This window comes from Cheilinus undulatus, linkage group 20, assembly GCF_018320785.1.
Source record: "Cheilinus undulatus linkage group 20, ASM1832078v1, whole genome shotgun sequence".
NCBI classification, from domain to species: domain Eukaryota; kingdom Metazoa; phylum Chordata; class Actinopteri; order Labriformes; family Labridae; genus Cheilinus; species Cheilinus undulatus.
Window position 1 is genome coordinate 37213759 of NC_054884.1, and position 23480 is coordinate 37237238.

The 23480-nt window shown below is 40.1% G+C and overlaps 1 protein-coding gene across 3 annotated transcripts; it reads left to right on the forward strand.

Annotated features, from left to right (window-relative positions):
• The first annotated feature begins 990 nt into the window (after nucleotides 1-990).
• Nucleotides 991-22724, forward strand: fads6 (fatty acid desaturase 6). 3 transcript variants are annotated; one of them, XM_041816520.1, is made up of 9 exons: nucleotides 991-1132; nucleotides 3477-3539; nucleotides 3720-3837; nucleotides 4115-4405; nucleotides 9564-9730; nucleotides 13175-13355; nucleotides 13512-13699; nucleotides 18441-18620; nucleotides 20528-22724. In XM_041816520.1, the coding sequence occupies exons 4-9, from the start codon at nucleotides 4180-4182 to the stop codon at nucleotides 20675-20677; spliced, it is 1092 nt and encodes a 363-aa protein (XP_041672454.1). In that variant the 5' UTR covers nucleotides 991-1132; nucleotides 3477-3539; nucleotides 3720-3837; nucleotides 4115-4179; the 3' UTR covers nucleotides 20678-22724. The 3 variants fall into 3 exon arrangements, with proteins under 3 accessions (XP_041672454.1, XP_041672452.1, XP_041672453.1); XM_041816518.1 differs by having other exon boundaries at nucleotides 3720-4405; XM_041816519.1 differs by lacking the exon at nucleotides 991-1132 and adding an exon at nucleotides 1307-1325 and having other exon boundaries at nucleotides 3720-4405.
• The last annotated feature ends 756 nt before the right edge of the window (nucleotides 22725-23480 follow it).

Below are 23480 nucleotides of genomic sequence, written 5' to 3' on the forward strand. Positions count from 1 at the left end.
ACATGGCTTAAATTTAGACCCTGGTTCCTGCTTTCCAGTTTCTGGAAAGCTTCCAAGTTCTTGAGGTCAGACCCTGCAGCCAAAAAGCGCCTTGATTTAAAAAAAAACAAAAACAAAACTCAACCAATCAGAAACATGAAGCACAGCAAACCCTGCCAGCAAAGTTCCTGTGCATTTTGAAAGTTCTACAATGAAAACAAGCATTCAAGGTGTAGATTATTCATCCTGGAATTAATTTTAGACTGTGTTCCTGCTATTGCAATGACTAACCAAAGCACTATAACGTCCATATCCATATCCACTTACACGCCTCTGATGAAGCAATTGGAGCAAATTTGACACATAGACGTGTGACTGCTTGATACTGAACCAGCATCCTTCTGATTGCAAGATGACCAACTCTATCTAATGAGCCACAGTCGCCCCAATGTCTGGATATATGCTGACTAAAAGAGGGTTAGGCATCCCTTACTAAACTGGGCAGTTTTTTCTGAATGTTTGCTTTTCCTCTGCACTCTTCAGCTGTCCCTCTAACCTTTTAAGACTACAACATCCACATTAAAAGGGGGTTAGTGCCTGTGTCAACAACAACAAACAACAACAAAAAAAAAAAACAATAAGCTCAAGAAGGATTATTTTCCCTTTCCTGTCATATTTTGGTTAAATATATACAGGCTGTGTCTTTTGGAGCTCACTGTCCTGCTCAGAGGACTGGCACACCTATCAGGTATGTTCGCACACAGATGTTTCATCTCACCTCTGAAAACTAACGCTGGAATTTCAGAACTTTAAAGATGCTTTTTATTCAAAACAGTTAGCACTAGAACTTCCCACTGCACTTAAAGGTCAAATATAGGCGTGAATAACCGAGAGAGATTAGTACTCGGGATACTTGGATTTCTTTTCAACGCACGCTGGTTCTGTGCGCCTGTTTCTTACAACGCATGCGCATTTTTACCACGCCAATTCGTACTCGCGCACCCCCTTCCGTTAATCCGTTAATCGCTTATTGATGCTAAAAGCGTTGTCTCTGTCCGTTGTCGGTGATTCTGAACGTTGTAATAACGACAGGCTAACAATTTAAACGACAGGACAGACACTCCAACGTCTACAGGAGCACAAAAAATGGCAGGTTAGTGTGCGAGCTAGCCGGCTAGCCTGCTAGGAGGATGATATTAGCTGCGAATAAACGTTAAGCTAGCGCTAGCTACACGTCTGACGCGTAATGAGTTGAAATGTTGATTAAAAAGCGTGTGCAGCTTAAATAATGACGGCACACTGAGCACTTGAATACTTCTAACAATCCCAACTCTTGATAAAATCAGGTAAACGAGGTTTTTACAGAAAAGGCAGTATCGAACTGCATTTTTACATGACAAATCAGATTATTACCTGATTATTCCCAGTTATCAGATTAATGTGATCAATTAAACTTACCCTTTGTACCGCCACACCATTAATTTCTACTACTTTTTATAGTAAGTATTGCAGGTCTTATCTCCTAACCCTTAATAGCACATCTATTGAGTCAAAGGGCCTAAAAATAACTACCATCTGAATAACTGACTTACCCGTTTTATCATTAACCTCTGGGTTAAGGCCATTTGTTGAGGAAGGGATGACTTTTACCCTGCATCTCTATTTTAGAGTTAACTTGCTTAAATATAAAAGTAAAACCTCCAAATACTGTGGATTAATTCCACAAAAAGTGAAATATATGAAGACTTTCTTCTTATAATCTTGATGGTAACAACTTACAGCTTATAAACTCAACAATCCACTATCTAAAAATATTAGAATATTACTAAACACCTGTCCAAAAAAGGATTAATAATACATAAACGTCAACCATCTGGAAAATTTGGCTAATCTATGCACTCCATACTTGGTCGGGGCTCCTTTTTCATGAATTATTGCATGTATGTGGAGCCAGTCAGTCTGTGGCACTACTGGGGTGTTATGAAGCGCAGGTTGCTCTCATAGCAGCCCTCAGCTCATCTGTATTGTTGAGTCTGGTGTCTCTCATCCTCCTCTTAACATTTCCCCAGAGATTCTCTGTGGGGTTCAGGTCAGACTCAAACCATACCATGGTCAGCAAACCAGTTTCTGGTAGTTTTGGCTTTACTGTGGGCAGGTGCCAAGTCCCGCTGGAAAAGGAAATCAGTATCCATAAGGCTGCTCAGCAGATAAAAGCATGAAGGGCTCTAAAATCTCCTGGTAGATGGCTGAAAGTGTTGACTCTGGACTTGATTAAGACCAGGGGACCAACAGCAGCGGATGACATGGCACTCAAACCATCACTGGCTGTTGGAACTGAACACACTGGACTGGACAGCAAGCACCTTGGATTCTGGGCCTCTCAGATCTTCCTCCAGACTCTGGGACCTTGATTTTTGAATGAAATTCAAAATTTAGTTTAATCTGAAAACAGCACATTGGACCACTGAGACCACAGTGGTCCAGTTCTTTCTCTCCTTGGCCCAGGTGAGACACTGATGACGTCTGTGGTTAAGGATTGACTCAACACTTGTAGTCCTGGACCTGCCTGTGTGGCTCCCGATCCATTGACTCCAGCCTCAGTCAGCTCCTTGTGAAGCTCCTCAGTTCTTGAGTCTGCTTTGTTTGACAATCTTCTGAAGGCTGAGCTCATCCCTGTTGCTTTTTGCTTTTTGCTCCCATTCTTAGCACACGTTTCTCTTCCAGTCAGCTTTACATGAATATGCTTTGATACAACCTCTGTCTTTTCCACAATAGCCTTATGTGACTTACACTCCTCATGGAGGATGTCAATGACGTCTTCTGGAGAAATTTCAAATTCCCCAATGGTTGTGATTGTGTGTACTGAGACATACTGAGAGAAATTACTGACAAGAAATTGGACTTTTTCACAATATTCTAATGTTTTGAGAAAAGAAATTTTAGATTCTTATGAACTGTAAGCCGTAATCATTAAAAAAAAGGTCTTGAAATATTTCACTCGGAATGAGATAATTCTTGAATTTATGGAAGTTTAGCTTTTTGAATTAAATCACAGCGAAAAATGACATTTTTCATAATGTTGTATTTTTGGGAGGATTGCACCTGTGTATTTGCAAAATCTTGTTGGGCATGTGCATCTGTTATTATTGTTTAAGGGGCGCTGTGATGAAATTTAGGGGTGCTCCAGCACTCCTAAAAGGGTCTAAAAATCCCCTTTGACAAAATTATAGAGCACCAAATATTTCAATACAGATTTTCTCTGACAAATGTGGACTGCTGTTGTAATTATATGGGTGAAACTCTAATATAAATGCATTGTTATACCTAGGATAGCCACAGTAGAAGTGACAATTAATTCATGATTGTATTTCTTAACCATTAGGTATTAAGTGTCAAAGCAGAACTGTTTCAGTTTTATAAAAATACCACCATTGTTGTCAGTAGCAGGTTAATATTTTTTTATATTGTGATATATCTAATCTGTATCTTTTAAATAGCTCACTGGCATCCAGCCCGGATAACTGGCTCGTCTCCATAGTAAAAAGCAGCTCTGACACCGGGTATGTGCACGCAAAATTTATGATCCTCTCACCTCTGCCAACACAGAAACCCATTCAAACTATCAGAGCACATTTCTGTGCATGAGAATCTCCTTTTTTCCATCCTGAAACCTTTCCCCCAGTGAAGAAACAACTGAACTGCCACTGTTAATCCCTCTTTTTCGCCCTCTCTTTTCCCAGGACGTTTGCCAAGGTTACAGCGATGAGGAGGGGAGGAGGGGGGAGCTGACACAAAGAAACACGACATGCAGAATGTATGAGATGGCAGCGAGGAGAGAGACGGAGCTGTGCTGCCTGTGTGAGCATTTTTTAGATCTGTAACGTCACAGGGCAGCCGTACATGATCGGGCCGTGGGATAGTGGATTCCTCTGCTGCTGGATTGCATCAGGAGTCAGCTGACAGAGGGGGGAAAAGGAGGAAACGGTGTAAGGAGAGAGATGAGGAGGAGGGAGGAGAGGAGGGTCCACGCGGCTCTTGAAGCAGCAGGAAGGGGGCTGGGCCTCTCTGACAATGCTGCCTCTGGCCAAAGAACACTTTTGCAATGCTAACTTTGACCTGCAGACTTTGTCCTCAGGGTGCAGCAGCGTGTACGAAACGTTCAGTGCCGGCTGCATGGTGAGTTTGTCTTGAAGAGCTGACATGCAGAATGTACCGGAGGAGTGGAGGGAAGAGGGGACGGAAGTGGTGAAGAGGAGAGGGGATCACAGGGAAGATGGAGGGAAAGGAGGTGAAGAGGTGGAGAAGGAGTCCCTGATGATGGAGCTGACACGGCTGGTGCAGAAGACGGTGAAGGAGAGCAGCTGGTGGGAGAGGAGGGGCATTGACTGCAGCATCCTGGCAGCAGCTTTCCTCTGTCTGCCACCTGGTAAGACTTGGCATGCTCTGTAAACTTCACTCAGCTGCTGGGATCATGAGAGGCACTGTTATTGGTTGAAAGTCATAAATGTCAGCAAAGAGGGGGTACAAGTTATTGCAGACTGCAGAAAAACATGCAGTACCTTTAAATAACTCTTCTCTTGTTTTTGGTTTTTAAGTACAAAGATGATTGCACAGTAGCAAGAAATTTTTAGGAGTTATCAAATGTTTATTTTTCCTGATAAATAGAGGAATTATTTTGATGACCTTGACTTAGAGATGGGTGTAAAGAACTAAAGCATTGGCATGAATAACAGAAATAAACTACCTTTATGTGGAAAAAAACACCAGTATTAATCAGAAATGCTCCTTAAATAATAAACAACAAATAAAATTATAGATCCCAGTTGAATCTAAACTTTTCTAATAGATCTACCATTACAGCTTCTCGCCATAAACAGTCAGTTTATTGAGCAAGAGTCCTTATTTTTTTCCCAAATAAATTCAATCAATTCATCTTCATCACAGTGGCCAATGGCCAGATGAAGACAGAGCAAAGGTCAAGCATTACTTTCATGCAGATTGAGCTGTATGGATAAAAATAGTATTGTGTTAAAGGGGTAGGCTGCAAAATGTGCAGATTCCCCCCTGTAAGTTGTCAGCAAAGGCCTGTGCACCTGATGGTTTGGTTCGATGATTGGAGCTGCTCCGATTAGAAATCGTAAATTGAAGCATGTCCAGTATTTGTTGTATGGAAGGGGCTTTAAGGGCAACCAGGCATGCACTCTGTAGATTGTCAGGTGGATTTGAAAGATAGCAAGAAAACAAGCTGACTAAAGGAGGAAGCACAACAAACACAGTCATAGCAATGATAATAAACATGAAGCTTAAAGCAAAGCGTGGCACACTAAAAGGTATTTAAATCTTACCTTATATTTAAAATGTGAGACTCCATACATGACCCCAGATACTGACAGATTTAACAGTTTTGTTCTCATAGAATGTGGTGTACAACGAGATGGCCAACACAGCACACCACACACCAATAGTTTCATTCACAACACCCAAAGTCTCCAAACTTAAAACTCCAAATCTCACGCAGTGATGCAGGTTAAAAGTAAACAAGCTAAAAGTGGCTGGCTGTTAGCTACCTGCTACATCCACTGTGGTAACAATGTCAGTCTAACAGCTTTCTTTGTCAGTTCAATTGTGGTATATTTTATAGGACACATTGCATAAACACTTGTGTTGTTGCCATAAACCAAGAGGTTGCTCCTCCAGGTCCGACCTCTGTTGAACTCTGTGCTTCATTTTTATTATCATCATTTTGGCTGGGTTTGTTGTGCTTCCTCCTTTGGTAAGCTCCACAGAGAAATCCTGCTCATGTCTGCTTGGCTGTCCTCTGTATTCCCCCCACACTGCAGGATTTCTGATAAGATTTACTGTTTCAAATCAAGGCAGTAGTGATCGTCTTCCAAGGAGATTGTAGGGAGAAAGATCATCCTAAACACACCACAGATAATCTTTAGAACCATCAGGTAATCAAGCTTTTGAAGACTCAGGTTGGGGGGGGGGTCAGGACTAAAACAGGCATTTTTTGTTTTATAACCTTGAGATATAGTTGATAAATTTCTTCAGCGGCACAAGAAACTTATCAACTAGGAAAGTGTGAACAAATCCTTCATAAAAATGTATCTGGGGTTTTCAGACAAGACTGCCTTTACTATTTAGAATTTAAGTCAAGACAACACAACACTTGACTTAGAGAAAGAAGATGGTAGAATACAATATAACTTGAATAAGCACAGGCAACATTAAAATGAAACAGGAGGTTTATACAATAGACATTCTATTCATTAAAAGATAGTTTAAGTGACACATATTGATTCAACAGTAACATGTTATACTTACTAGCAGCTAGTTTTATACACAGAAAATGTATTGGATATACAAATGTATCATAAATCTTTGAAACATGAGGATTTTTTAGGTTAGAATGGTCCAAAATTAAGATGGTGACAACCCTCTAAAGCAGTGGTAATCAGCTAATCCTACCTGAGGATCCACCACCACCTCTTTAATGAGAAACTGCAATCAAGATTCCAAAAGTCTTCAAACCCTCCAGTTTATTTAGTGGAAATGTTGAAAATTGGAGCTTAAAAGGAAATAAACATGCCTAAATGCCCACCATTACATGCCTTACAATCTCATTAATTTGTAAACATCATCCAAACACAATCCATCATGCATGTTTGGATTTCTGAAACACAAACCCTTCTTCGCTGTCACCCCTCAGTCCTGCTCTGTTGTCATGAAGGCTTCACACTCTCACTGTATCCCATGATTCCCCTCTAACTGGGTCACTGCTGGTCAGCTCCTGACCTCAATTAGGATGAGTGTCTTTTGTGACTCATGTCACTCGATCATTAGAAGTGACATCTCTGAGCAGCACTGCAGGACACTTTATCTAAACCTACAACCAGCTGCAGAGTATTTACATCACATTCAAGCTGTTTGAACCGCTCGTTTTCCTTAAATTAACCTCTAAGTGTAGTTTTAGAATGAAGGAATACACCCTTCTTGAGTTGAATTGAGTCCCAGCGTGGCTTAGAAGGTCACTGATATGTAGATCTTGTGACATATCAACTTAAAATAGGCTGACATGAAATATGAGGTGCTGAATATTAGTACCGTTTTATTGGGTTAGGAAGGAAACATGTAAGCATGCATGCTTTAAGAGAGACAAACAGCCTCTGCATTGATGCTTGTGCTGCAGGATTATCAAAGATTTTATTTTAAATGCAACAAAAGTACAAACACAAAGATGCTGCAGTCATTAATTATTCAAAGTGAAGGCTAACAGACATTTTATCACCCTTTGGGATTTAATTACGCGAAGTACTGATGTTTGAATGTGGTATTGATTGATTAAAAACGGGGCAAAGTGAGCAGTAAGGAGTTCTTAACATCTGCATTATGTTAAGTGGCTTCAGATGGGGGTTATTAGTGCGAGTACGCAGTGATGTAATCATGTAAGGAACCCCCGTGTGATGAAATGCTGTCAGACACAAAGCAGCACAGTCACTGCGGTGAAGGATAGAGTTTCATTTGTTCACCTGATCATCCCGCCTGTCGTCATGGTTGAAAGTCACACCGCTGCTCACACATTACACCTGCAGCAGATCCTCTCTGCGTGTTTCTGTCCACACAGCGGCTCTGCTGTGGGTCAGTGGGTCTGTTGATCCCACTCTCTGGCTCACAGTCAGAAACCTCCACAGCCACCCGGTGGATTTACAGCTCTGTGAAGACGCTTTTTATGGACCGAAGAAGATTCAAGACACAAACTCTCCTGATCTAAGAGTTTTAAGTAGCTGCAGCAAAAATTACAGCACAGGTTCTCTCAGCCTGAGCTCTACAGGAAGACAGTTCTGCTGTTAGCAAGGCTGGTGTCAGTAGTGTTAGTTTGACAACTAACTTCCAGCTAAGAAGGAACACACATCATCTTATATCTATGAAAAATAAGAATTTCTATGCCTTGAGAACTGTTGGAAACATGGAAATTAATGTAAAAACACATAGAAGTAGTCCTATGTTAATTAATGCAGATAAAAATCTACATATTTTAGCTTTTAAAGCAACCTATGAAATCTTAAAACAATCTTAACACACATATTAAGGCCATAAAAAGAGAGGTAAGGATTGGGGTTATATTGTCATGTCAGTGAGGAAACCTGTGGAAGCATTCTCTAAAAGATGTCTGTAGATCACAAATTTAAACCAGCATAGGAAGAATAACAGTAGTTAGAAGGGCTGAACAATTTGGGGAAATAATCTAATGCATTTTTTAACCCAATATTGTGATTGTGATTTAATATGTGATTATTTCCTAAGATCCTCATCTCATTAGCAGTTGGCAGCAAGAAAGATGCACTCTTAAGTTATATCTTGGACTTGTAGTGTTTTTCACAATTAAGTTGACAACATATGTTGAAACCTGTGAAAACAAAGAAGATGGATGGTCCAGGACACCTTTAGGAGAAAAAACAGGAAATTTTCATCAAGAAAACCCCCAAAAAGGTGAAAAGAAGATCTCAGTCTCAACTACAACTCCTGGGTAGCTTAAAAGCTAACAACAGCTGCCAGGAACTGCAACAGAACACTGCCTGATCAACAGGAGGCTACTGAATACTACCTGTTAAGGTAGCATGGGGTGGTGCTCCATCACTAGCAGCAAAACAAAGTCCTACACCAGAACTGACAGCGTGCCCAAGGAGTTTACATCTTTCCTGATGAAGATTATCCAGAGAACGGGGCGCTCGGAGACTGACAGGAGGAGCACAACAACTACAGCCAGTGGGGAGGAGGCAGCGAAGGTGAAGAAGGCGAAAGCGGGGCAAACAAGCCGGGCTGCAGGCAAGGCTAAGAGTGGCCCCGCACAAACCTGCCGTACTGAGCATCTTTCTCGCAGGTGACCGCTCCCTCGCTAGCAGTATGGATGTAAAAGGGTATGACACACAGGGTCTATAAGGGCTGCAGCAATACCAGTCTTGTTTAAAAGTGGCCTCCTGGTTGGCACCACAAGCTACTCACTACTCAGATTACTCACAATGGAAGGGAATTTAGTGCCATTTTTAGCAGCTTTTCTCCCTCAATATGTAAAATGTATCGATGGAAAAAAACTGGTGGTTTAGTAAAAACACCTTATGGAGTGCCATTTCTGTTGAACACAGTCCTAACTACAAAACAAGTACGAAACAGGTGGGCACACCTGACTAGCATGTCTCTTCCTGAACTGAAAAGGTCTTATAGGGCCTCACCGGTAGGGATGAGGTGATGAGGGATAATCTAGACTGAGATTAATTTAATTCATCATTAAACTTGAGCCACTTGGAAAATGAAAAAGTCTGATGTTTCTTTAAGTTTCATGTACTAAAGATAAACTCTTTTGGTGCTTAGAATTTAAACGTGACCAATCCTGGAACACAAAGAAAAGAATTAGAAATCAAACACAGATTGTAAAATAACTTCCTGAGTAAAGTAAATGTTTAAGTCATGTAAAGAAATGCTGAATATGTGGATGATATGTGTTGTGTTTTCTCTCCAAGGTCGTGGCCTCTCTACCTTATCTTATTGAGTTTAGATTGAGCTGTGTGTTTTCTGTCCCGTAGCCTTCCTGTTGCTCGGCTCCTCTCAGCTTCTGTGGTTTTCAGCCGGCATGCTGCTGATGGGCGTCGCTCATGCCATCATCACCGTCAAAGGGACACATCTGGCCAGCCACGGGGCACTTAGTGAGTCACAGGCCTGGGGCAAATTCTGGGCCATCTTTTTCATCGAGGTGAGAGGTGCAGAAATAACCCATGTGCTGCTCAAGCAGGACATATAAAGGAATAGTTATGCTTATCCAGAGATACTCCAGAAGGCTGGTGCCACTCTCATGACTGTGGGTTAAACATAAGGCTAGTATTGAATGTGGTTCGCCTCATATAAAGACTGGAAACAGCTGGCCTGACTCACACATAAAACGTCCTCCTAGACATAGCTTGGCTTGATATTCACCCGTTTTTTTACAACATTTATGCAAAGCTACCTGGTTCTAGATTCATGTTTTCATAGTTTCTTAAATTATCATGCAGCAATAATAATAAAAATATGTATTCACCTTTGATCAAGCACACTTAAATGACCTATTTCAGTGCGCAGGTTTAGCTCGGCTGGTAGGGCAGGCATCTTTAAACAGCAGCTATTGTCCTCGATACATTGTTTTTACGATTAAATTTTAATCTCAGTGCTGTTTGTTGCATGTCTTCCCCTTCTCTCTGTCCCCATATTCTCTGTCTCTCTTTAACTGTCCCATCAAAATAAAGGCAGCTGGTCCCAAAAAAATTAGAAGGAAAAAACAAAAATTCATTTTACTGCTATTATTGGCTAAAGAAATATAGTTAGAAATGAGAAAGCTTAGCTGGAAAAAAAGGGAAACAGCAGATCCAACTTTTTCCATGGTAAGTAAAAACCACCTTGACTTGCTACTAGAAAGATCTGTTTCCAGTGCCTATGCTAAGCTAACCAGCTCTGGCTGCAGTTTTCCTTAAATATTTATTTCTCAGAAGTTAGTTTAGGAGTGTAAGTAGAGCTGTCAGCATTAATGCATTAGTCCCGATTTAGTAACATTTATGTTTTTAAAATCATGTATATTGTTCCTTTCAGTTACACTACATCAGCCTCTCCCTGCAGCCACAGTGATGTAAAATAAGTCCACTGCTCCTCAATGTCTCATTTCACTTTAAAAACTCACAGACAGCTCAGAGGACAAGTCAAAAGTCATCTAAACCTTGTTATTTAAGTGTTGCCTTTTAACTGTTCTGTTATTTCCCTAAGTTCCTTTTTCCATTGTTTAAGTTCTTGTTATAATCTTCAATCCACCCAAAGTTCCATATTTTATTTCAGAATAAAGAAGGTGTCTTTCCCAGATAGGAAGTCAATTACCCCTAGTAGTTTGAGACAATACAAAGATCAGAATTTATCCACTTGTAAGCCCTTATAAATCTGTCTTAGTTTCTTATTATTCCATACCACAGACATTGGCACAATGCATTCAAAATTTTGATGAAATTCAGACTCAATTTCAGTGTTTTGTTTTTAGTATTCATTCGCAGCTGGCATCACTACTCTTAATAGCCCAGCAGTTTTCAAAGTGTGAGGCGAGCCTTCTCTAGGGGGTGCCATAGCACTTCAGGGGAGGCGCAGAATCATAAACCAGAGCTTCTACTTTGCATGGGGCACACTGGACAGATTTATATTTGATATAGATACTGTACTAGAGTTGACTATTGAAGTCCGGGTTTTCCTGCATTGGTCCTGATAATGCTCAACAGCCACGGTGTTTGACAGAGATGTACAAGCTAATGAGAGCATAAGGCTGTGTAAATCCTGGTGTCATATTGAGACAAAAGCACTAAGTCTAGGGACCAAAACCAGGGAGATTTTTACACAAGAGGTAGAAGAAATTTTGATCTCTGAAGGTAACTGAGACATTTAGAGCTGTAAACACTGAGGCAGCCTCTGAGAGTGCAGGTTTTTAGCACTGACAATGATCCAAAGTGAGTTCCAGGCAAGGCTGAAGGTGGAGGATGATCTGCAGTTATGCAATCTTGCAGAGACTTAAACTCATAGTTCTGACTAAATTAGAGTAGAGTATAACAACTTCCCCACACTTTGAAAACTCCTGACCCAGATGATCCTGAATGAATCAAACTGTCCACTTTTCAAGGAGTTCTTGCTACCCCCGTCTGGCTGCAGATATGTCCTTCCAACATGTAAGACAATTCAACCAAAATATATAATGCTATTAGCCTTATGAATAGCTCAGTGGGATTATATGTGATATTTATTCTGTTGATCTTCTGTTTGATTCTTTCTTTTCAAACTTTATAAGAATGGTTTATGTGGGACTGATAGCTGTGAAGCAGTTTGTCCCTCAGAGGGACAATGGAGGTATCCTTGACCCTTGAACATTCCAACTATCTTTTCCAAGATAAAAGTTGAGATGCTATTTATGTTTATTTCACACTTAAAGTTTCTGAATACCTCAGGCTCATGAATATTACTTCTACCAAGAAAAACAAACTTATTTTAAAGTTTATAAGTCGTAGGAATAACAGGATGGTAGTCTTGTTGTAGTTGTAATCATGAGTCATGCTACTTGAGGTAGAATAGGGAGGTAGAGCGTCATCCTAGTCCCGTGGGGGTGAATACTAGCCCCAGTCAGGGCACCTTGCCCCTAGTTCTGCTTCCTCCAACCTCTTGCCAAGCCTGGGACTGTTGATGGTGGCCATGCTGTTTGGTCTGTGATGGCCATGTTGGAGGGTAGGCAAAAAAGAGAAAAAGAGCATGTCTCTGTGATGGCATGGTGGATGGTGAGAGCTGGCATGAGGGGGTGATGGCTCTGGGATGCTGGAGATCACTGGTCAGCTTTATAAAGGGGGGGCTCCTGCTTGACAACCCTGGTGAAGTGTTGGCTTCTTGCTGCCCTTCTGTCAGCACCATTGATATGGAGGCGAATATTAAGGGTTTAGCTGCGTTTAGGAACCTCTTCATTGAGCGCTTATCCTTTCTGTAGAGCTCAGGTTTCTTGTGTGTGCTTCAAATAACAGAGTTTATTATAAATTTTCTTACAATAGCCAGGCAAGGATGCACAAGCTGCACCACTGAAGTCTGCAGGGAACCCCAGCGACAGCAGAGGGCACTCAGTGGAAACTCATAAGAATGCATTATGAACAGAATTTATACTATCCAAGTAGAAAGTAAATTCAAAAAGTGGCAAGTGATGGCAAGGGGAATTATTAGGACAGCTGCATGTACAGACATGAATGTGGCATCAGTTTTCTAACAGCACATGCAGGAGTCATGGTCAGGTAACCCACCCTGAGTAAATAAAAGTGTAGGGGACTGTTTATGACCCTTGGAAAAAAGAAGATTGTTTACAATCTTCCGCAACTTCAGTGCGACAATAATCAGTTTAGTGAACTTTTGAACCTGTTGACTCGGATGTTCACTGAAAACAGATACTGCTCACTGCTTCCTATCAAATCTAATATAAATGCCAAATTATCAAACAATGTTATCACTCAGTAGCTGTTTTCCCTCTCCTGTCCGCTCACTGTAATGAGCCCAGTAGCTGTAATTTTGTAAAGCTGTGCCAAGAATTTGCAGGCTTTAACACTGATAAAACCAATAAACTTTTATTCATGACAATATTTCTCATTTGCGCTTCCCCCTCCAGATCTGCGGCTCGTTCTCAGCTCGAGCCGGCGTTCAGGGTCACATTAAGATGCATCACGCTCACACTAACGTCATCGGACTTGGTGACTCCAGCGTGTGGAAGGTCCCATTTCTGCCTCGTACTATCTACCTGTTCATCGCCCCCCTGGCTGTGCCCATCATCACTCCACTTGTTGCACTTGGTAAGAGATGTCCCAGGACCAAAGAGGGGGCTAAATATTTCAGAATAAATGTGATGATGGGCATGAGCTCAAGACATAGTTCTTACCCCCTATAAATTTGAGTTATACCCAGCTGTTTTTTAACTTTGTGACAGTGTTTGTTTTTCTGATTTACAGCTCAAATGAGAGGACACTCTCTGCTCATCATCTGTAGGACCATCCTGATGGTTTTTCTGGGTCTGTATTCTCAGTACTGGCTGCTGATCAATGTCTCCGGGTTCCAGTCGCCTATCAGTGCTCTGCTGTGTATGCTCGTCTGCAGAGCCATGTTCTCTGTGCCGTACATCCATGTCAACATTTTCCAGGTGAGAAACAGCAGCAGCCGGTCTGCGTGTTCATAAGTCTACAGCCATGCTCACACTCAAAGCTGATTTATGCTTCTGCACGGAGGCCTTATGCACATAGCTCATAGCTTGACCATTACGTAAGTTTTTCTGTTTGGCCCTCATCTTCTGCTTCTTTTTTCCCCTTTTGTTCACAAGTAGCCCCACCTGTGGTTAACCTGTTGATTCCTAATGCTCACATAAAAGAAGTGCATGAAAGAAGCATATAATTACTTTTGCATGAAAAAAGTTCATTAAAAATGGCGATTGAAACCTAACTAGTACCTGTGTACAGAATGACAAACATGGAATTCAAACATTCACTGCCTCTCACAGCTTTGATGGATTTTCTGGCCCTATTATTTTTTGTTGGATCATAATGAGTGTATCTTTTGTTATTGAGAAACTTTGTCTGAATGCAGCTTTGTGCTCTCATAGATCAGAGCAGCAGTGAGTGAACTAAAGGGATAAACTGGAACTATTCATGCGTGATTTCCCGTGTTGGAGTCCGGCAGGTCATTGTGCATTGTTCTGATCAAAGTGTGGATTAGAAAACAGGTTCTTGATGTGAAGTCGAGGGTCTGACAGAGAAATATGTTTGTTCTCTGTGGGAGGTCTGACATGCAAACTGCTCTCCTGTTCTCCTGATGCTGTTATTGGCGACTGTCCGGTTGTTTTTCTCTGACTTCTGCGTTCCTTGAATCCTGAACTCTGGATAACTTTTGATTTGGTTGGCCTGATGTCTCTTTGTAAACAAGGTGGAGTAGAATTCCTCATTTTCTGACAGGTGTCCTTTTTTAAACATATTTTAATCCCCAAAAACATTGTGAAACACATGTTTCAGTGCTTGACTCTTTTGTCTGAAGGAGGCCATTAAACAGGGGAATGTGACACCTTCAAAATAATTTAGATGAAGCTGCTTAATCACTGTCCAACATTAATACACTATCAGTCCTTACTTTAATCAGTAACCAGACCAGCAGGGACTCAGCCAAAGATAATTCAACACAAACTTTCAAGATAAGGTTGTGCTTTGGCTAGATTTCTTCTTTAATGACAAACTGTTCAGGGGTATTGGCCAAGTTTAAAGTACAGATGGGCAGAACTCCATCACTTACTACGTAAAGGTGCAGATCACTTTTCTCCATGTTAAGACCCAATACAAGAGCAGTCTGCCCTTAGGAGGACAACTACATAGGCGTGTTTACATCTGGATATCATTAACATTAAATGGTTTCTGAATTAGGCCCCAATGATGTTCAAGTTTTGGATATTGCAGCTGAAATCTGTTCTAAGTAAATCAAACCCTCTGTATAAAGAGTAACACATCAGAACCAAACCTGCAGGAGCAAAACACATCCACATTCAGCTGTCATCCCTGTGTATTACTGACATTAACATCCTTTTGTCACAAGAACACAAGGTTCTTTTTCTGCCAATTCTTTTATTGTGTAGCAGAGAGAAATGTGAACAGGCATAGATGGCATCTTACAAACTGAAGCAACTGATTAAAGCTTAAAATGTCAGATATGGGAGTCCAGAGGCATCAGACTATACTTAAATAAAGATCAAAGATGGGTAAAATTTAATATCATTCTTACACAAGTGATGGAACAGGAGTTCAACGTCCATGTAATGTTAGGGTGCAAGGCTTAATAAGAAGGTATTGGAGAAAACGTACAGGGTTTGAGTTTGTAATAAAAGCAACAGATGAGCTGAGCTAGAGGGGATCATGCGTCTTTTCAGTTTGCTTCATTATTGCATTATTACATCAAGTTTGGTCTGTGGTTAATTAGCTACATTAATAAATTAGCCAACATCCTTGCATATCTCACACCTCTGACCACGTATATTCAGCATCCTTGCACCCTCTGCACATCTTGAAATGCACACAGACGCAAAATGATACCTTAGAGGAGCTTTTACATAATCAATAGAGCTGTGAAAAATATCGATACGGCAATATATTGCCGATACAATACCGATACTTCAACTCTTAATATTGTTTTTTTGGTTAAAAAATAAAAATTCATATTTTAGTTGAGTTGTTCGTAAAATACTACTTACTCACACGTTTGTGTGAGCACAAACAGTGAGTTTAAGAAAGGAAATGCCGTTTGCGAGCTCTGTCTTGCTGCCGTGAAATATAGCGGGAAGACCACCAACGTATTGTGTGATTTACATATACATCATCTCTATATTTTCTCAGTTAACTGTGTAGAATATTGCAATATATCACAATATCGGGATATCCTGATATATCGTGATACTATCGTATCGTGACCCAAGTATCGTGATGCGTATCGTATCATGAGGTTCTTGCCAATACTCACCCCTAATAATCAAATCTCAAATTTTCTAAATCTTTCAGTTTTATTTATTTTTTTCTATTTAATGTTTAATTCCTGTACACTGAGAGCAAAGCTAACCAGAATCAAATTCCTTGTTGCATATGCATACTTGGCTGATGGAGCTGATTCTGATTTGTAGGAATTTCTTTCTTTCTTTTTTATTCAAGGTATGCAGGCATGATACTTTGATACTTTGACCTGAGATAAATAAATATAAAATTAATAATATTAGTGTTGTACTCAAGACCACACTATCTGAGACCAAGACTTGCCCAAGACCAGAGTGCACCAAGACCAAGACAAGACAACGACTTTTGGGGGTCGAGACCAAGGTTACCATAGTTAACTAAAACTAACTATATAACTTAAACTAAAAGGTCAAAATCGTTTTAGTTGACTGAAGCTAAATAAAAACTGAGCTTTATGAGAAAAACAAAACTAACTAAAACTCAATTCTGTGCTGAAAAAACTAAATAAAATGAAATAAACCTCCTTAGTTTTAGTCTTTGTCAGCAGCAAACTGTCTGAAATAAACACCCAGGCCCAGAGAGAGTAAAGTGGCCTGATTTGATTGCAGAAGACTTCACCTAATAATAAATTTTAGGTCTTGAGATGTATACAAACATAAAAATTGAATTAAAAAATGAAAAGTGATGAGCCTTTTTTGGTCTGGCCCTTGACAGGTGTCTCATATTGCTAAAAAACTAAAATTTATAAAAACTAAACTAAAACAAATGATTTTTAAACTAAACTAAGAAACCAGCAGGAAAAACTAATAAAAACTAAACTGAAATCTAAAGCAAAAGGTATAAACTAAATAAAAATAAAAACAAATTAAAAATCCAAAACTATTTTAACTTTGTTTGTGACCAAGTCAAGACCAAGACCATAAAAATCTATTTCAAAAAAACATGAAAGGTTGCACAGATAAAGAGCATTCGCTCTTTAATTTAAGTTTACTTTTAACTAAATTTGACAGATAAAAACAAGGTGTCTGCAACTCTTTCAAAGCACAACATGCAAAAATCACAAATCTTGATAAACTTGTTCAACTAACTTCTTGTAAAAAATAAATCCTTGTATGTATTTAAAAGCCTCTGACAAGTCAGGAATTATTTTAAATATCTGAAAATGAGATGTTTATGTAGATTTGTCAGGTGAATGAGGCCTAAAGTAAGAGTTTAGAGGTATTTCTGACTAGAAATAAGATGGACTGCTGTCTGAGTTTTTGCAGGTAAAGATATTTGTTGTTTTAGCAAGTGCTTGTACTTATTATTACATTAATGAAGTTGAAGAATAGCAGGTCCAGCTGGTCTCGACTGGTCTTGATGAAAAATCCCAAGGCCAGTCTGAGACCGAGACAAGACCAAGATCTTCAAAATGTGGTCTTGAGACCAAGACCATTTTTGAGTACTACAACACTAAATAATACAGAGTTACAAATAAATGTTAAATACATACATCCATTTAAAAATCCATGCATTAATGTTACCAACTTACTTAGCCAGGAGGGAAAGGGGAATTTTTTCATTTTTTTAAAAATACCAGTCTTAAAAATGGATTAAGACAACACTGTGAAACAGTTCCCCTATGTACACAGAGAAAGCATGGACACCTCAATAAAATAAGCATCTTTGTTGCTGAAACAGCTTCAGGCCGTCTCTACACATGTGGATGAAGTGTGCTGGACTGGGGTGAAATCAATCTAAAATGTCCAGAGAGAGAGGATTGTCACTTGTTGGTCAAACTATTTTATTGAGTCTACAATAGAAATAGAATGGAATACAATAAAAAGCAGCTGGCTGTTATTGTGACTACTTGGTTGTTTGGCTGACAGCTGGTCCTTTCTGAAAGTGCTGGGTTTAGCTGACTAATCAGGCCCTGAAAGTCTTGAAGTGCAGCAGATGTTTCAGTAGTTTACAGCTCCACTGAGCTGCACTTTAAAGTAAGGTCTCATACTCTTTGGAGGATTGGTGGGAGCCCACAACTCCATAGAGGCCACAACAAACACACAAGCAGCAGTCCTGAATAGGATCTTCCAGGTTTTTCTGTCCTCATCGGTGTATTTGTGGGTAGTAAGTGATAAAAACCTTTGACCACAGTGTCATTATAGTTTGTTATTACAACTAAGAGCTTTAATTTAATATACTTCTGCATCCATTAGATTCAGAAAGGCACCACTAAAAGGTGACACAATCAGATTGAAAGTCTTTAGAAACCTCAAATCTCACCACAGCATTCACTCTGCAGCATCAGTAGTATAGCTGAAACCTCTAGGGAAGCTGCTAAGTGCACGCTGTGGTGAGGTCAGCTTGTCTGTTTGTCTGCAGATAGGTAATGTTTTTCTTTCTAAACCTCTGTGCACACCACAGCACATCGGCCTCCCCATGTTCTCCCCCACCCGCCGACCGAAGAGGGTCTACCAGATGACACATGGGGTCCTGAACCTGCCGAGGAACTTTGTGCTGGACTGGATTTTTGGACACTCGCTTATCAACTGCCACGTGGAGCACCATCTCTTCCCCTTCCTGTCTGATAACATGTGTCTGAAGGTATGAATCAATCAGAGCTAAATCTGTGTCATTTACCAGCAGTCATTAAACTCATGTGCAGCCAGGTGGATTTGAACTGCAGGGCTGTTTGTTTGTCCAAGTTCAGGTCACAAAAATCCACGAGTTGCTGCAATCCTAATGTATCAGTGGCAAATGCTTAAAAGGAAACTGTAATGATTTTACCTATTATTATCAGACCACTTAAGCCCCCTTGAAAATTTCTAGAACATTTCAGACAGCCTTCCCCCTAAATCTTCCTGATTTGCTTGTTTGCACATGTCTCTTGCAGTGGTAGATTTCCTCTCTCAGGGGGCAAGATTATACTCAGGCTGGCATTCTTCAGTCACTTGGCTGATTATTTCTAGTAGTTCTAGTAGAGCTAAGATGCTGTATTTTGTGCAGCTCCCCCTTTAATAACAGCTACCATACCTGCTGCCTGTTTCACTAATCTTTTGGCAAATTCTTTCTTAATCAATGTTGGTTACATGCTGTTACTCTGATGTACCTTGTTAATGGAAATTTGTGTGTGCTTAACTGTTCTTAACTTAACCTAAGTTCCCCCTGTGGGACAAAAAAGCTCTGAACTGAACTGAACTGCATTAAGAGCAGGCATGATCCTGTACTGGAAATCCCTGCATGGGCTCAGGAACATTTCCAGAAATCATTGTCTGTCAACACAGTTGGCTGTGCCATCCACAAATGACAGTTAAAGCTGGATCATGCAAAGAAGAAGCCATATATGAACACGATCCAGAAACGCCACCGTCTTCTCTGGACCAAAGCTCATTTAAAATGGACCGAGGTAAAATGGAAAACTGTTCTGTAGTCAGAAGAATCAAATTTGAATTTTTTTTGGAAACCATGGACACCGAGTCCTGTGGACTAAAGAGGAGAGGGACCGTCCAGCTTGACATCAGTCTGCATCTCTGATGGTATGGGGTTGCATTAGTGTCTATGGCATGGGCAGCTTACTCATCTGGAAAGGAACTATCACTGCTGAGAAGTAGAGAGAGGTTGTAGAGCAACATATGCTCCCGTCCAGACAACGTCTCTTTCAGGGAGGCCTTGACTATTTCAGCGAGACAATGCTAAACCACATACCATATCCATCACAACAGCGTGGCTCGACAGTAGAAGAGTCCATGTGCTGACCTGGTCTGCCTGCAGTCCAGATCTTTCACCAGTAGAAAACATTTGGAGCATCAGCAAAGGAAAAATCCAGAAAAGATGACCCAGGACTGTTTAGCAGCTGGAATCCTACATCGGACAAAAATGGGACAACATTCCTCCCCCAAAACTCCATCAACTGGTCTCCTCACTTCCCCGACAGACTGTTGTTAAATAAAGATGGGATGCTACACAATGGGAAGCATGGCCCTGTCCCTACTTTTTTGGGATGTGTCACTGCTGTCAAAGTCAAAATGAGCTAACATTTTCATGAAATGGTAAAATGTCTCCATTTCAACAACATATATATTCTTTATGTTCTATTGTGAATAAAACATGGGTTTATTGCATCTGACAATCATAGCTTCTGTTTTTATTTACCCTTTACACTGCGCCCCAACTTTTTTGGAATTGTAGCTGTAGTCAGTATTCAGTGACCCTTTCTAATGTGTAAGTTGAAAATCAAAATTACTCTCAATTTATGAGTTTTAGGTGTCCAGGAGGTAATTCAAGCTTATCAAAACAGATATAAAAAATGTCAGATAATATTTTCTCATAGACTTTGATGCAATTTCATTTAGCAACCAGCCGAGTTTGCCCCCTGCTCGTCAACAGAAAAAATGTAGCTTTACCATAGTAGTTGGGTATATCCTGCAGATGTTGTTCTTTTCAAAATTTTTGTCCATGTTCTGACTGTTATTTTCATTGATTAACCCATAAATACTGCTGTGTTTCTACAGGTGAAGCCTGTTGTGTCCAAGTACCTGGCAGAGAAGAAGCTTCCATATCAGGAGGATGGTTACCTGTCCCGCCTTCACCTTTTCTTCAACAAATATCAGGAGCTGATGGTGTTTGCCCCGTCCATCACAGAGCTGGTGGGGGTGCAGTGACGGAGGAAAATATCGTCCTGACTAATGACTGCTGCTGCTGCTGGAGAGCACAAACTTCTGCTTTAAAGTGCTTTTTTTAAAGACATTACAATCACACACAGTATGAGAGTAGGTTTTAAATCAGTAAGACATCAACATATTTAATGTAGTTTGATATTAGGGGATAATTTATGTCCTTGCAGCTGATTTCTGAACAATATGTGGACTGAATTGATCTTATATACTTAGGAGTGATTAATATAATAGCACAAAAACAAGCACTAGACCTAAAGTGGACTGTATTTGGTGTTATCACTGATCTGGGGCCTGTCTCATGAAGTTAACTAAAGCTGGGTACACAACACAAAACAATTGTGCCGATTTCAGGCTTGATTCCCCATCTGACCAAGTCAGCAATGTCCAGATTGTCTAATGGTTCTACAGGTTATGTGGCCAGGTTTTCCTGTGGTGTGATGTGTGTTAAAAGAGATTTTACCTTCTCTGACCTGCTCTGGACATGGATCTGACCTTCTCTGATTTGAATTTTAAATATTTTACATCAAGGATGCACTAAACGTCTGCTGAAATCTGTTTATTTGTTCATCCTTAACGTGCATCTAGAGGACTGAAGTTTTGAACATAATTTAGATACCTGTATTTCTATCTATCAGCTAAAATTAATTTCTAAATATCAGTATATCAGATATCTGCAAAATCCATTATTGTACATCCCTGTTAAACATGTTCTATATTTATGATCAGAAATCCCTTTGTGTAGGTGGAACATTGAGGACAGCCAAGCACTCTGTGGATTGTTACATGGGACTGAATGATAGCCAATCAGGAAGCGAGGTGACTGAAGGAGGAAGCGCAGCAAACACAGCCATGGTGAGGATAGTAAATGTGAGTTATAACGTTAGACAGACATAAGAAATGGAGGACCAGCTTGTTGATTTGTGGCGACAACAGAGTTTTAATATAAAAAAATACCACAATCTAAGTGACAACAAGTTACCACAATAAATGTAGCAGGTAGCTAACAGCTAGCCACATTCAGTTTGTGTTGGGTCTCTAATATTTTCAAATTTAGTGAGGATTATTAAAGTCTTGTCTGTGCAGGCTGTTGTTTTTGCACCTCTAGTTTGTTCTGTATTTACCAACATCAAGAAATTTATGCTACTTTCACATTTGAGGACCATTAGAGCAGACTTGAGCTAAAGTCTGCTTTAGTTTGGTCAGTGTGAGAGCCAAGTGAATGCCACGGTTGCTTCTTATTGTTGGTGGGTTTGCAAACAGCCACATGAATTCTGTCACCCGCTGTGTTGGACTGTGAATGTACACAAGCAGGCCAAGGCACAGGAAGATGTTAATAATGTAAAAGCAAACCAGCAGGGAGGAGGGAGGGTGGAGCAATCATGCCAGGGTTGGGGGTGGATGGCAGAGGAGATTGACTACCCATGATGAATTAAAAAGTGTTGGTGAACCCTATTCTTCCTGCTCATGGTAAATAATATGGAATTCTGCTCTAAAAGTCAGATGTAGCTCTAAAAGAAGGCTTCTAATCCCATAAAGTACTAAAAAAAATAATCCCAGTAGTGATAAATACAAATTCAACAGTATCTGTTTTGCTTCAAACAATAAAAATGACTTTAAAAAGGCTCTTAATGGGCACCGAACATCACTAATCATACTCTGAGACAGGCCCCTCATTTCCATTGTGACAGAATATAGAGCTCTGGTTGTAATGCAAAAGATAATTTATCAATAAAGACACACGTGGACTGCACTGTAGTAACATTATGTCATAGAGAAGTGGTTCTCAACTGGTGTGGAGTCAGGACCCACCAGCTATTTATCGACCAATCACGACCCAAATTTCTGACAAGTTTCAACCGTAACCAGGTGTTTTTAATGATCAGATTAGACTTGGAATAATAACGTGACAAAACAAAGATACAGAAATCATCAAAATAAAAGCATATCATGGACTTTCCACTACAATGTTTTTGCTGGTAAACATCTGCAGCTCACTTCAGACCCACCAGTTGAGAACCAAGACATAGAGGAGTCCCAGTATGTAAGTTTTTCTGTTAATAAATAATTTTTTCATGATTTAAACTTTGTCTTACTGCTTTATTGACATATTTTAGGATATTTCATTTAAAAAACTGTGCTTTAAAGACCACATTAGAATTCAAGCAGGAACCTTTGACCACTAGAGGGCAGCAGAGCAAACCTTTAGGCCGTTACAGGCACATTATCACCTCATTAAGGAGCACACAGTGATCCGCCAAATCCTGTTTACATCCAGATAGTTTCTTTCTGCTGATTCTCTTGTCATGGGAATGGGAAATTCATGAACAATCACACACTTTTACAGCTCTTTGATTCAAACAAAGGGCACCAAGCCTTCTCTGGAGTCTTTCACTCCATCCTTATTAGCCATCTGTCTATTTTCTTCACTCTGAGAGTATTGTTTGGCTCTGTACCTTGTAAAAGCTTCAGTTTTAAGACACTCAACAAAGTTTTGAGTGTGTGTTGCATTACATGTTTTGCAAGCTGCATGCTGCATTTGCAAACAGGGTTGTTGGGAAAGTATAAATAAAAGTAAATTAATGTGTAGACTACAGCCCATCGCCAAAGCCACTCAGTGCTGAGATCAGGTAACTAGAGCACTCAAGAAATGTGTTCTCCTGGTTTAAACTTGTCATGCTTTAAAACTTCCTAATAGTGGAAAAGTCACTTAATCCACACTAAAATCCACAGCCAGGTACATGTAAAAAACAAAAAAAACAAAAAAAACTAGAATATCATGTTTTGATAC